Source organism: Dipodomys merriami, unplaced genomic scaffold, assembly GCF_024711535.1.
Source record: "Dipodomys merriami isolate MVZ:Mamm:240054 unplaced genomic scaffold, mDipMer1.0.p SCAF_1, whole genome shotgun sequence".
Taxonomy (NCBI): Eukaryota; Metazoa; Chordata; class Mammalia; order Rodentia; family Heteromyidae; genus Dipodomys; species Dipodomys merriami.
The window spans coordinates 44,843,653-44,858,972 of record NW_027202270.1 but is presented as its reverse complement, the minus strand read 5'-3'; the positions used below and the strand labels follow the sequence as shown (position 1 = coordinate 44,858,972).

General features: G+C 40.9%; 1 protein-coding gene across 4 annotated transcripts in view; it reads left to right on the top strand.

Annotated features, from left to right (window-relative positions):
- The window catches only part of Gad1 (glutamate decarboxylase 1), a 41,721-nt gene that overhangs the window by 12,259 nt on the left and 14,142 nt on the right, over window positions 1–15,320 (top strand). For all 4 annotated transcript variants that reach the window (XM_070021175.1, XM_070021165.1, XM_070021157.1 and 1 more), the window contains 2 exons: window positions 949–1,191; window positions 7,108–7,198. In XM_070021175.1, coding sequence (XP_069877276.1) covers window positions 949–1,191; window positions 7,108–7,198 — 334 coding nt within the window. The remainder of the gene's footprint in view (window positions 1–948; window positions 1,192–7,107; window positions 7,199–15,320) is intronic.

The window sequence follows — 15,320 nt, the reverse complement described above, 5'->3', positions numbered from 1 at the left end:
GCCAACCTTAAGAGAAAAAGCTAAGGGCCAGTGGCCAGGCCCTGAGTACTGGCACACACACACACACACACACACACACATACACACACACACACACACACACACACACACAAATAACCAATTCTAAAGATACAGGCAGAGATAAATATAAATTTGTAAAATCTCTGAATCTAAAGGAACCTAACATGTAAAAATAATTACAATGATTTCTAACACATTTATCCTCCAAGATTGCCCCCTCCAAGCCACTCTATAAGAAGCTCACCATATGGGCCACATAATCAAAAACTGTGAGCCTCATTTTCCTCACAAGCTCTGTCCCTCACTGCTGCTGCCCTCAAATGCTCATCTTGGTCAGCATTTTTCTGGCAGCTCAAAGGTAGACCCACCACTACAACTTCTGGCAATTCCTATTGGGCCACCAAAGCCAGACCAGAACACTGAAACCTCTGACTGCCCAGGGAACAGACAGAGTATCCTATATATAGCCCAACAGCCTGCCCTGTACTAGAACTGACACCTCCACAGTTGTTGGAGTCCGCCACAGCTCTCCTCCCTGGCTTTACCACTCTACCTGACTCTGTTTTTGCAGTGCCTTAGCCCAAAGTCACCTCCATACATCTCAGGATCCAGGCCCAGACGTTAAGGTCAAGATAGGGGTCCCATGCCTTACCATCTTGAGCCAAGTTCTAAGTTACTATCTCAGTATGCTAGGAAGAACACTCTCTTGCCACAGAAGCTTTATCCTCTGCTACCAACAGATGGAGCACAACATTAAGGCCAAGTCAGGCAATGCATGTCTGATTCTCAGCACAGATATGTACACATCCTGGAATGTAGTTAGGCCTGTCAGGGTATCAAGGCTGATATTAGGGATCTCTGGACCCAGGAAACCAGGTATGAGGAAGTAAGTGATCACATCTCTTTCACATGGCTTTCCTCCATTAGACCTGCTTCCAGCTAAGAACGGGGAAGAGCAGACTGTGCAGTTCCTACTGGAAGTGGTAGACATACTCCTCAACTATGTTCGCAAGACGTTCGATCGTTCCACCAAGGTGCTGGACTTCCACCACCCACACCAGTTGCTGGAAGGCATGGAGGGTTTTAACTTGGAACTCTCTGACCACCCGGAATCCCTGGAGCAGATCCTGGTTGACTGCAGAGACACCCTCAAGTATGGGGTTCGCACAGGTAAGAGTGACAGCCAGCAGGATAGGCAGGGAGTGACCTTCCCTCCATCTCACCCTGGCCAGTGGTGAGGGCAAGGCATGCTGGAGGAGAAGCGTGGACCTGCTGAGGGGAGGTGGCAAAGTACTGCCCCCAAGAGCAACTCTGGGTGGCAGCAGTTGAATCAATCCCAGCAAGAGTGTGTTGTGTCATCATTAAAGAGCTACAGGTACATGATAATAGGTCAAAGTTCCCTTTTTTGTTGTTTTAGGCTTCTCGGTTTGTTTGGTCACCTTCTCTCCACATTCATGCATGCTTCATTCTGTTCATTCCTCCTTAGACTTGCCTATCACTGACACTAGAGATTTGGGTCCATGTTCTTCCTTTTCTGAATTAGTTTCCTAAGGCTGTCATTACAAATGATCAGAATCTGGGTGATTTCAAGCAATGGAAATCTACCCTCTCATGCTTCTGGAGTCTTGAAACTCAAATCAAGGTGTTGGCAGGGCCATGCTGTCTTTGGAGGTTCTTTGGAGATTCTCAGAGAGGATCCATGATTAGCTTTATCTGTTTCTGGGAATTGTGAGCATTCTGCTTAGCATTCCTTGGTGTGGAGCCGCATCAGTCCTACCTCTACCTTCACTTTCATAAGTATATTTAAATTGCCTCTTGTCAAAATGATAATGGGGCTGGAGGTATGGCTCTGCCTCAGAGCATCTGCCTAGCAAGTAAAAGTCCCAGAGTTCAAACTCCATTACCACTTTCAAAAAATAAGACACTAGTCTTTAAGTTAAGGCTCATCTTAATCTAGCATGACTTGATATTAATTTGATTGCAGTATGAAGACTCTATTTTCTAGTAAGGCCATAATTACAGGAACAAGGGATTGGTTCTTGAGCTTATCTTTTTGAGAAGAATGATTTAACCCACATCATCTCCTTGGCTAACCTCAAAAAAGCATCAATCAATATTTTCTCTCTCTGTCTTTGTCTCTGTCTTTCTGTTTGTCTGTCTGTCTGTCTGTCTGTCTGTCTGTCTGTCTGTCTGTCTGTCTGTCTGTCTCTCTCTCTCTCTCTCTCTCTCTCTCTCTCTCTCTCTCTCTCTCTCTCTCTCTCTCTCTCTCTCTCTCTCTCTCTCTTTCTCTTTCCTTCCACAGGCTACTCTAATCTCTGGAGTTTAGAGTGACCAAATCCTATTTTCTCTTTTTTGTTTCATTGGGCCTGAACTCTGGGTCTGGACACTGTCGCTCAGCTCTTCAGCTCAAGGCTAGCACTCTACCAGTTGAGCCACAGCTCTACTTCTGGCTTTTTCTGCTTATGTGGTGCTGAGGAATTGAACCCAGGGCCTCATGCATGCAATGCAAGCACTCTACCACTGAGCCACCTTCCCAACCACCAAATCCTATTTTCAACTAGTTGAAAATGCAAGATTGCAAGGTTGTCTTCTTGCTCCCTTTTCACATTAGAGGACTGTTCTCTAATCATTAAAGGGCTTTCTTTCCAGTTGAATCAAATCCAGGGACCTTTTGGATCGCTGTCTGAGCTGTCTCTTAACAGAAGTAAAGTAGTTTCTATCTTCCCTTCCATAGCCTGGCTTTTCTGAGCTTGGATGTAGACAAATCTTCAAGAATTGGCAGTTCTTGGTACAGTTGTCACCACTGGGGAAGCCCCAAGACCACAACTGGCAGGCCCTTGTTCTTTCCACTTCTTTCTCTTTCTTTTATGTCTTTTATGTTACCTTTTACTCTTCTCAGTCATTAGAAGATAGATTTAAGATCAGGACTGAGAAAGATGGTGGAGATAAAGCTGAGTAAGGCTTTAGATGTCAAAACCAATGTATGCAATGGATTAATGAGGCTGGCCAAATATTTTTTTAAATTGGGAATCTCAATAGTTTTTGACATTTGCCAATACCATCAGACTAAGGAAAGTTTCATTAAATAATATGCAGTCCCTTTGTTTAAGTAGTAAAGTACTTACCAATTTATGTATATTTCACATTTTTCTAATAACTAACCTATTCCTGATGGAAAATAAGTAGTAGTATTTGGCTGAAATAAAAAAAATTGCTGGGTGAAATGTATAAATCAGGACATGCCTTTCCCCCTCCAAAAAAAAATAATTTCTAGGTGTGGTGGTACACAACCTATAATTCTAGCCTCTCAGGAAGTAAGATTTGGATGCTCACAGGTTGAGCCCAACCTGGGCCAAAATTAGCAAAACTTAACTCAACCAAGGTATGGTAGCTCACATCTATGATCTAGCTACTTAAGAAGTATACTTAGGAAGATGGAGGTCTGAAGCTAACTCTAGTCAGAATCATGAAACCCTATCCAGGAAGATCAACTAGAGCAAATAAGAAGGGGCTATGGAGCATGACTTAAGTGATAGAATTCCTGCCTATCAAGAAGAGACCTTAGTTCAAACCCCAGCACTACAAAGAAGAAAATGAATCAATTCCCCACGTATATTTCTTCCTTGATTTGCTTCCTTCCAATGTTTTGGAAGGAAAAGTTTTGGCCCAATGTTTTTCAGGGTTTTTTGGGGGGTTTTTGATTGATCGTAGGGCTTGAACCCTGGGCCTGCATGCTGTCCCTGTACTCTTCAGCTCAAGACAAGTGCTCTACCACTTGAGCCACAGCGCCACTTCCAGTTTTCTAGTGGTTTATTGGAGATAAGAGTCTCACGAACTTTCCTGCCTGGGCTGGCTTTGAACCACGATCCTCAGATCTCAGCCTCCTGAGTAGCTAGGATTACAGGCGTGAGCCACCAGCCACCAGCTTTGTTTTTCAGTTCTTTCCACACACACTTCCTCAAAGAGATAGGTACCACTTACATTCATCATTAGCTACAAAAATGGTGTTGTCCTTTAAAGAAAAACACATGACTTTGTCATAACAGCATCTCATATCTCAAAAATGAACTGTTTCATGGTCAGAGAAACGTGTCATTGGCTGAGCGTATAAATGACTTAGATATTTAGTCTGCAACCATCTATTCATCTCTGATATTTAGAGCAACTTTGGGAAGCAGATATTTGCATTTCCAGAGTTTATGATCTTCCAAGCACTGGAAAACTTTAAATTTTATATTGTATTTCAGGGTATTGCCCTGTTGATGGTTCTGTGTGTATGTATATGGGGAGAGGGTGTGTGCATGTGTGTGTGCACTACTACTGAGACTTAAATTCTGGGGCTTGCACTATTGTCTGGCTTTATTGCACAAGGTTGGTGTTCTGTCACTTGAGCCATTTTGCTGGTTAATTGGAGATACGACTTGTCTGTCTGAGCTGGCTTTGAACCTCAATCCTCAGATTTCAGCCTCCTAGGATTACAGGCATGAACTACTAGTGCTTGGCTTTTTGTGGTATTTTTAAAGATATTTGTTTATTAATACTCAGCCAAAATAGTAAATTGGGTTTTTCTAGTGAAAAGATACTGCTGTGGATGCATTCTGCACGGGGATGTTGGCAATGTATTATTTATCCTTAAGAACTCTTTAAAAAATAACTACAGTATCGTGATTTATTGTTTTGTTAAAAAGCTAAAGTCTATGTTCTTTAATATGATACAGTATTCGATGTTCAATTTCTCAGTTGTCTCATGAATGTCATAAAGGTCATATTTTGTTTTAATTCATTTGAATCAGTATCTAAGTAAGTCCTTACACTGAAATTGGTTAATACATCTCCTAAATAATAGATTTCCTTCTCCAACTCTTTTTTCCCCTTGCAAATATTCGTTAAAAATTCAACTTAAGAAACCCCACAAGTCTTTCTTTCTCTCCAACCCCTTACTGACATGGGTCACCTGCTGACCTATGTCCTGTTTTATCATCTGTTACATTCATTGAATACAGAGTTGAAGTTGAAATCTAGGGCCATGCATGGTGAGTTATGACTATACTCTTAGTATCTGGGAGGCTGAGGAAGGAAGATTTCAAGCTCAAGGCCAACCTGGGCTCTAATAGAGTTCCCCAGGGTAGCCTGTGCAACATAACAAGATCTTGTATCAAAAACATAAAAAAAAAACGAATTGAATTCTAAGCTAGATTCTTACTTAATAGAAATTCTGGTGGGAGATTTTAAGAGAGAAGATTGTAGCCCTATGCCAACGGGTTTGGGCGGGGGAGGAGTAGATTTGTACCTTATGTTTCAATGGCCAAAGAGATGTTAAAATTTGGGTCCGTGTCTGTGCTGTTCATCTTTTGACTCTGCTGTACTATGTGGTCTTAGTGCATCATCACATGAAGTGTGATTGTTTTTATTGTGTATATTTATGCTTCAGTCCTATTTTAAGACAAAAGATTTGTGTTTTAAAGTTGTGAAATAGATACTGTTTAAACACGTATGTGCATGCGTGCATCAGCTCTATGGCTCGAACTCAGAGCTTGGGTACTTTCCTTAGCTTTTTTGCTCAACATGGCACTCTACCACTTGAGCCACAGTTCAAGCTAACACTTCTGGCTTTATGGTGGTTAATTGGAGCTGAGTCTCAAGGTCTTTCGTGCCCAGGGTTGGCTTTGAATCTCAATCTTCTGACCTCAGCTTCCTGAGTAGCTTGGATTACAGGAATAAGCCACTGGTGCCCAGCTATGCATATACCCTTTAGTAAATTTCTTCAAGAATATCTTATAGATTGTCACTAAGCAAAGTGGAGTAAAATAGAATAGTGTAAGCTACTTGGACCAGTCCACAAAAGCATCTGGAATCTGGCCCCAAATCTGGTGCTATATTCACATCAAATTAACTGTTCATAATACTTTTTTTTTCTGGAAATCAGTTTTATTTTTGGAAGAGTCTTGTGGTGCAAGGAATGGTATCTTCTAAGAAACCATAGTCCAGTTTTCAGAATGAGAGTCCCTCAGATCTAGGCAAGATAGGTTCTCAGGGAAGGAAGTTAGACCAGAAACATTCAAATACTATCTCTCTGACAGTTATTTCAGAGGCAAAAGCAATTTTCTACTGGAAACATAGTAGTCAGCAAATCTCTTTAACACTGGTTCTCTGTCACACATCCCTAGATAATCTATTGTGTTGATTTCTTCGTGACAGCTAAGCCAAGCCTGCTGCTGCAGAGTTGAGGTTTTTGGTGAATGCAAGGCGGCAAAAAATTGGCAATAGTCCTGCTTTTGCTGACAGCATCTCCAGTTAAAGCATCCCAGGCACTGCACGGGGCTTTCAAGTTGCGCAGCAGTGACAGCTCCTCCCCCGTTGGCTGGGCAAGTGAGTAAGGACTGGCCCTACTCTGCCCATTCTGCAGAGGAGATGCTCGATTGGCTCAGCAATCAATCAGCTCAGCTACTCTAAGGGGCATGTGACTCCACATAGGCAAAACACACTGCTACTTCATGTCACATCTGTCAGAGACCTGGAGAGTGATGGAATGGCATAAAGTGTCAGAGCTGGTGCTTTCTCCAGGCTTGGTTTGGTTCACAGACCTAAGAACCCTTCCTGAGACTAGCATCCTCTTCTCCACCAGAAAAAAAATCTTGATCTGGGGCTTCAGTTCCTCAGGATTTGACTTGAAAGTTGAAACAGATATATTAAAAAATTAGGACCACCATATGCTTTGTGTAACTCAAAAGTTAATGTGACAGAGGAGTTCACCTGGAAATTAAGAAAAAAATTATTGGAGAGCATAATTAGTTTTGTCATATTCATGGTTTTTTAATTTGAAAGCACAGTACTTTATTCATTCATTCCTTCATTCAATTCATTCATATATTAGCAGTACCATGATTTGAAGGTGCTATGTATGCATGCTACCACTTGGTTAGTACAGGTGGATCAACCTGCCCTTCCTTCTCCATATCTGTGTACAGCCCAATGAGAACACAGAATGGAGACCTCATCAATGTGGTCTTATAGATCAGGCCTTTAGCTCTGAATATAGCTTGAAGTCTGCGGATTTTCCTTGATGCTTGCCTGTTACCTTTTTAGGTCATCCTCGATTTTTCAACCAGCTCTCCACTGGATTGGATATCATTGGCTTAGCTGGTGAATGGCTGACATCAACTGCCAATACCAATATGTAAGTCTCATAGATTCTTGTCATATATGCCATCATGATGTTTAACTCTAGCTAATTGATTTAAAAGCCCAATTTTAATAGTTTCATTAAAGTTCCAATAGTATTTTTAAGTCATTTTTCTTATAATATCTTGGGTTTGTCACAGTTCTGGTTTCATAGTAGATTCTTGATAAACTGTTCTCGAATTGAAAAAATGTAATTTAATAAGTACATGAGAAACAGTAACTCTAGCTTTCAAAATTCAGTGTGAAATTTCACAGTGATAAACCCTCCTCTCTGAATGGTATATCACACTTTGGGCTGTGATTGTGGTATCCTTTTCTGAGACATTGATTCTAATCACTTAAGCCCTATTTCCTTTGTAATTAAAGCTTCCAGAAAGCCACAAATCAACCCAATCAACCTATTGCTTAACTAAAAGTTCTGAAACAGCTGGGTGCCAGTGGCTCACACCTGTAATCCTAGCTACTCAGAAGGCTGAGATCTGAGGATCACAATTCAAAGCCAACCTCGCAGCAAAGACCGTGAGATTCTTATTTCCAATTAACCACCAGAAGACTGGGAGTGGCACTGTGGCTCAAGTGACAGAGCGCTTGATTTGAGCTGAAGATCTGAGGGACAGTGCCCAGGCCCAGAGTTCAAGCCTCATGACTCTCCCCTCCCCCCAAAAAAGTTCTAAAACAAAATCCAGCTGGTACTGATACATTGTATATGCCTTCCCAAATAATTTATTATTTTGCTGAATTTGGCATTGTTTCCATACTTAATTATAGGGGCAGACTTTCATTTATTCTAAGTTCTTGTATATCTTGGGAGTAGTACTGAGATTTGAACCTCAGAGCCTTATTCTTGTTAGGCAAGTACTCTATCACTTGAGCCATACCACCAACCCATAGGTTCTTCTAAATTTATATAAAAATGACTCTGAAGTTCTGGGGTTACAAGTAGCACATGAGTAGCTTTCTTCTTTTTGCTTATGTGGTGCTGAGGAATCAAACCCAGGGCCTCAGGCATGCAAGACAAGCACTCTACCACTGAGCCACCTTCCCAGCCCCAAATAACTTTCTTATAATCACCTCCAAAGCTTTCTGTGCATATGGGTGCCCTCACTAGAGATAAGAACAGGTAACAAGATATGAGGATCATCAGAGCCTAGGAACTACTTTCTCTGAACACAAATGACAATGTTTGCTACTATCCATGGCACTGCATTTGATTAAAGTATAGATGGAGAAAATAATGAAACACATTTATTACAACATTCTAATAATAGCATAAGAATGATAATGAATCAATTATAATATTCAAAAGCTAGCTACCTATTTACTTGCTTATTTATTAGTTTGTTTATTTATGTAAAATACTGTGCTAGGACCAGATACACAGCATTCATACATGCTAACCACATGTTCTACCACCTAGCCACACCCCATTCCTACTCACAAAGTTCATGGCAAAGTAGACTCTGAAATATGAATTCAGGTATAACAGTAGTATTGTTTACAATGAGAAATTCCACTTGACATCAAGATAGAACACAAGTTATTGAAGCTCAAACTATTTTATTTTTTCTAAAGCAAAACTTGACCTGCCACAAAATCAAAAGAGCATTTGAATATTACATATTCTTCATGCATGTTCCTAAATGGTCTCAGACTGTGACTCAATAAAACTACATTCAGGAAAGTTTTAATTAATTAAGGATTCTTGCTTCTTTGGTTAATTTAAAACAAACATTGGCAAAGTTTTAGAAGTAAATGTGGTAAGTGAAGGTTTTAAAGCTAAAAAGTACAAAAAATTCAACTGATTGAAAACCACAAATGGTTTCATGCTCCTTGCTCACGAGTCAGGTGTAAATTCATGGAATGTCTATGATGATCCCTGAGATTTATTTTTTTCCAGAAAAGCTGTGGAACAATTTTTTTAGGTTTTTAAACTTTTTGTCATTGTTATCATAAAGGTGATATAAAAAAGCCTACAGTCACATAAGTCAGAAAACAGTATGTTGAATTTTGGACAGTGTTACCCCTTCCATTGCTGTCTCCCAGGTTTTTCCCTTCCATCTCCATCCAGATCCCAAAATCCAGATCAGAGACAGAACTGCTTGGTTGATCTCCTCAAACAAAGAATTCATCTTTGCAAGGCCTACTGTACTTTGACTTGTGGAATAAAAATCTAACAGCAAGCACAAGCACTATAATGTACTAATTATATTTATGCAAACCAGAATGCTATTTGTAGTGTCTAACACTAAGGAACAATTTAAATTAAAAAGTACAGTTTGTTTTAAATCAACAGTTTAGAAAATAAACCGGGGTTGGGAAGGTGGCTCAGTGGTAGAGCGCTTATCTTGCATGCCTGAGGCCCTGGGTTCGATTCCTCAGCACCACATAAGAAAAAAGAAAAAAGCCGGAAGTGGCGCTGTGGCTCAAGTGATAGAGTGCTAGCCTTGAGCTGAAGAGCTGAGGGACAGTGCCCAGGCCCAGAGTTCAGGCCCCACGACCGGACCCCCCCCCCCAAAAAAAGAAAATAAACCAGAAAAGGCAGGGTAAAAGACATTTATCCACTAAGGCTCAAGTACCCATAACAATGTAGGCACTGAACCCATCCAGTGTCTTCAAGTATGTGTTTTATAGACCCCTTGCTGTGGTTTCCCAATATGCAGCCAATCTAAAGGTAAATAAAAAGGAACTCACCATCCCTTTGAGTTGTTTATGACCTGGTGGTCTCCTGGTAGCTTTCTGTCAACCAGAAAGCTCCTACAAATGCTCCCCTACTCCATGTTGATGAAATAAAAAGTCCCAGCTCTTCTTTTACCTCAGCTCAGCTACAAAACACTAAACTGATGTCCCAGCCATCTGAGGTCAAGGCCAATCCAGCTAAATGACACACAGTAATTGCCTCTCAACTGAACAGTAGGTATTTATAAAATATGATCTGATTCTAACAGATCGATAGAGAAGGTTATTTAAAATAGTGAAATCATTTCTGTCAGTTGTAGAGACAGAGCATTGTCTGAGGAAGTAATAACTATTACCTAGAAATTGTCCTAAGCCAGTCCCACTAGAAAAGCATGAAATGCCCCAGCGTTGTAAAGCCAGGCAACATTGTTCCCCTGTGGCAATCCCGTCTTCAATGGGAATGATGTTAAAACTAAGTCTGGGGGGAAAAATGGCAAAAGAATCTTTCTTTGGCACAGTGTGATTTAGTTGGTTTTATGTTCTTTTTTAAACCTGCCCTCACTGAGTTTGCCTCGAGTAATAGAGAATAATTACTATATTCCTTTATGTAGTCCTTTTTGCATATGTGTATGTGTGTGTTGGTACTGAGGCTTGAACTCAGGGCCTAGGCACTGTCTCTTAGCTTTTTTGCTCAAGGCTGGCACTCTGCCACTTGAGCCACAGTTCCAGTTCCAGCTTTCTGCTGGTCAATTAGAGATATGTATCTAATGGACTTTGCCTGACCAGCTTTGAGCTACGATCCTCAGATCTCAGTCTCCCAAATAGAATAACTAGGATTACGGTGTCCTTATCTGCATAGTTCCTTAAAAAGAACTATCCAGTGTCCTCGTTCAAGTGGCAGTACCACAGGGCTGGCTGTAAACAACATGACTGCCTGTGTTTTCATACTTGCTTCTGCATGCAGCTTTGAGATCTATTCATTCAACCAAGGACCAGTGAGTATCAAACAAACGAGCAAACAAACAAAAATAAAAACCCTTTGCATATGTGTAATTTTCCTTGGCCTGTACTACTCTTCTCTTCAAAAACAAGTCCACCAAGAACAATTGTGCAGACTGACCAGAGCCCAAATATAAACAACAGCCTAGCGTCAAACAGCTGAGAACAACACATAATCTTAATGGCACGATCAATCACAACTCTTTGCCATGAGGTTCTGACTTCAAGCACTGAGTGCTTTACTTCCATGAAAGTTACATAGGAGAAATTTCCTTCGGAGTTATCACTCATAGTACTGCACTGGGCAGGCTGTGAGAGATGAGCCGCAGTGGGCAGTTCTCATTTGTCCTGGAAAAGCAGCTGTGATGTGAAGGACTGGCAGGTCTAGCTTCCGAAACAGACTAACTGTGAGATATTAACACACATCCCAGAATTTCTCTGAATCTTAGTTGCTTCATCAGGAAATTAGGAACAATAATATCCATCCTATAGAGTGGTTCTGAAGGATATAATGGCTGTAGTCTTAAAAGCCTATGTGTACAAGGTACAATGCATACATCTCTCATCACCCAGGTCCCTGTGACCAGTTGAGATCAGACTGCTGGTTCTTTTCTCTCTCTAATTGTTCCTAGACAACAGAGGGTCTTATTAAGCTCTCCTCATGTGTGCTACCTTTGAAGGTAAAGATGTGTTATACCTGCCACAGCAGTAGGAAACAAAAGCCTAAGGAGAGCCACAGTAGTCAACATGGGAGAATTTCTCTCTCTCATTAAAGACATCCTTCAGTTTGAAAGTCACCAAGGATGTAGGTTTCTTTGTGCTTCTTGGATCCATATTGTAAGTGGCTCTACAGAGTTACCTCATTGTACGTGCTGGATTGCTGGAGCTCTAACCATCATTTCTGTGTTCCAGACCCAAGAGGGAAGGAAGAGGAAGTAAAGGGTTGGCAGGCAAAAGAGGAACTTATTCTCTACTGCTACACACTTTTCTCAGAAGTCACACATATTTCCAACTGTTTAGTAAATACTTGGCCTGCAGCCACACCTAAGGAGGCTAGAAAATAGATGTCAGTGAACTACAGCTCCAAATCAACTTTAATATAGCAAGGGGGAGGAAATGAATATGGCTAGCAATGGCAGACTCAGGCTCAATGAAATGACAGCATCTTAATAATCAAGTTGCCTTAGTTCTAACCCCAATGGGATGATGAGTTGGACCACTGACAAAAGACCAACTCACCTCTCTGCTCAGATTTTAAAAAGGTCTAGAATTCTCCCATAGTGTCATTCCATGGCTGTCACCATCTCAGTGTTCTAAATCCTTCCTTCCAGTCATGACATACAGTCTTGTGCTATAACACAAAGTATTTTGCAGGATTAGTTTCTTGCTTGGTGATTCTAAAATATATTCTTTTCCTCTAATTTTATCATATCTCAGGCTTCTTCTCAATCTAAATTTTACTTTCTCACTCGTGATTTTATCTGCGATAATTTAGGGAAAGAGATCCTAACCTGAGGTCCAAGTTGTAAGACAAAAATTTCCTAGAATTGTACTCAAAATCAAGTTCATATTGTCATCTTTTACCTAGAGACAGATTGCACAGCCTTCCTAGGATTCCCAAAGATATCTGTGGCTCCAATGAACTCCAGACCTTGCTCTTCAAGACTTTCTATGAGATTAGAAATACTTGCACCCCTGATAATAAACATGGCCCAAAAAGGGAAGGCAGTGACAAGAGAAGTATCTGGAATAGGAAACCCCATAGGAGCTCACATTCAAGGCCTCTTTGTAGTCAGCTATGAACCATTCTCCCAGCTTCCAGGAGAGGAAGGATGTAAGCAGTACATTCACAAGTCAGGATAAGCTTAGCATTAGCTGTGGAATAGTTGGTCATTCACAAACCATCAAACAGGATATAGCTGTGGTCAGGAACCAGATGCCCGTAACATCCCAGTAAGACTCCTCCTCAAGGTTAGACAGGGTGTACCATAATATCTTTGTTTCCTCCGTACATAGGATGTCATGTGGCAAAGAGCAGTCACTCAATAGTATTGAACAGACTGAAAGAAAGCTTTAGGACTCAAGTACCTGGTATAAAGAGCCTGAAATAGATGAGATCAGATAGGAAGTGACTGAACTCTCTAAACTCTTCCTGCAGATATTCAGAGTAATGTTCCTGGTTTTTAGGAAGACAAATTCATGCAAATGTATGACCTGAACTGATTCAAACCGGGAAGCACAGAGTTAGGCTAACTCCCTGGTCTTCAGTACCATGTCTTCTCCCTTCCCCATGTGGTTCCTGCTTGACCATCTAACACAGCCTTCAGTCTAACTTAACTTGCATTCAGTCCTTGATATGGTTCTGATTTTCCAGTGTGTGATTCCATTGTTCCTTGCCTTGCCCCCAGAGCTTTCTTATTTGGTGTTGTGAGACTTTACTGACACTGATACCTCTTCACCGTGCAAATAATTTTGGCCACTCTGATATTTCCGAAGAGGCGTAGAAAAGCATTGATAATACCTTTATCCAAGAATGGGTACATGCAAACCGTGAGTTTACCTCTTGGCACATTCATCAGCACAGGCTAAACCAGGAATCCTTCTCTTCTTCTTCCTTTATCAGGCCATCAGACATGAGGGAGTGTTGGTTGCTACGGTGATGGGGCTCAGAGCAGAACCAAAGCATGATTGTGACCTCCAGAGGTGATGGTAACTGAATACATGGTTTCCCAAGGTCTTCCTTCTTAATTTCTAGGGCACTCCCAATGAGAATGGACATATTCTTTTTTGGAGACAAAATTCCTCTACCAACAGGCAGGTCTACCAACAGGGTCCTTAAGGATCTCTTTTGTCGTCTTCTACTGTCATGTGATTTTTTTTTCCCTCCATGATTAAAATGTAGTAGTTTTACCTGTGTCTTATGTATAGCAATAGATATCTCATCCTTGCAAATAGCTTTTCTAAATCATTAAATAAGCAAGAATTTCCATTAGTCCTCCACATTTGGTATTTAACCCAAACACCCTAACCTATGATAATGCCTCCTCTTGTCCCTTGGCTTAGGCAGGATAGGCATCTCTCTTTGGCAAGGACAGTCAGCTCATCCCACAGACTCGAATGCTTTATACGTTCAAACCAAAATAAAAAGGACAAAGAGCCTCAGAGCTCAGTTAATATCCTTTTGTCTTCTGGCTTTATTATCTGTGGATGAACTTTCCTTGATTTCTTTTCGGCCCTACGTTTGGTCCCCTGATCTTGTTTCAATTACTTTTCTACCAGATTGTGTCTTTGCTTTTGAATTTCTTTGAAAGAGCATGCCTTGCTTTTATCTTAGTTTGTTAAGAGGCACATCAAACCTTTCAGGAGATCTGATGCCTACATTTATATGCTAGTTAACTATCTTGTTATTTGTAATTTGTAATTAGAAAATCATAAGTTTGTAATTATTCTTGACAGATATTGACTTCAGAGAATTATAGATATGTAGCTGTCCTTGGAGATTATTGGTAGAAGAACTATGTAGATAATTTTATTGAGATCTTTAAAACATGGGTCAAAACATGCCATTTTCTTCACAGTCTTCAGATGTTTACATTGCTCTTAAAGGACAGATCTGGGCTCTTGTTTTTGCAGATTCTGGAAGTGTGAACCTGGTATAATTTTTTTTTTTAATGTTTCAAACCAGTTTTAAGTAGAACTTAAAATACTTAATCCTAAAGATAAAAGGGAACCAGATAAGTTCTTGTCTTCCCTCTATTCCTCAATACACCTAGGACATCAGAAGCTGTTAAAATATCCCAGAGAAAACATTTCCACCATCTCTCTCAGTAACCTAGGCTGGTTTCTGACAATGCATTTCCAGGAAATAAGTTCTGTTAGCGCTTTTTTTTTTGGTCAGTCATGGGGCTTGAACTCAGGACCTGAGAGCTGTCCCAGAGCTCTTTTTGTTTAAGGCTAACACTCTACCCTTCGAGCCACAGCACCAGTTCTAGTTTTCTGGTGGTGATTGGAGATAAGAGCCCTGTCTGAGCTGAGTTTGAACCTTGATCCTTAGATCTCAGCCATCCTGAGTAGCTAGGATTACAGACATGAGCCACCAGTGCCTGGCTATGTGTTTTGTTTTTTTTTTAACATTGTGTGTGTGTGTGTGTGTGAGAGAGAGAGAGAGAGAGAGAGAGAGAGTCAGACAGAGAGACAGAGACAGAGACAGAGAGAAAATGCGTATACACACACACACACACACACACACACACACACACACACACACACACACACACACACACACACACACACACGGACTAGAGCTTGAACTCAGGGCCTTCATGCTCTCACTCATCTTTTTCATTCAAAGTTGGCAGTCTACCTACCACTGAGCCACACCTCCATTTACAGCTTTTTGTTGGTTAATCAGAGATAAGAATCTCTTGGATTTGTTTGCCCAG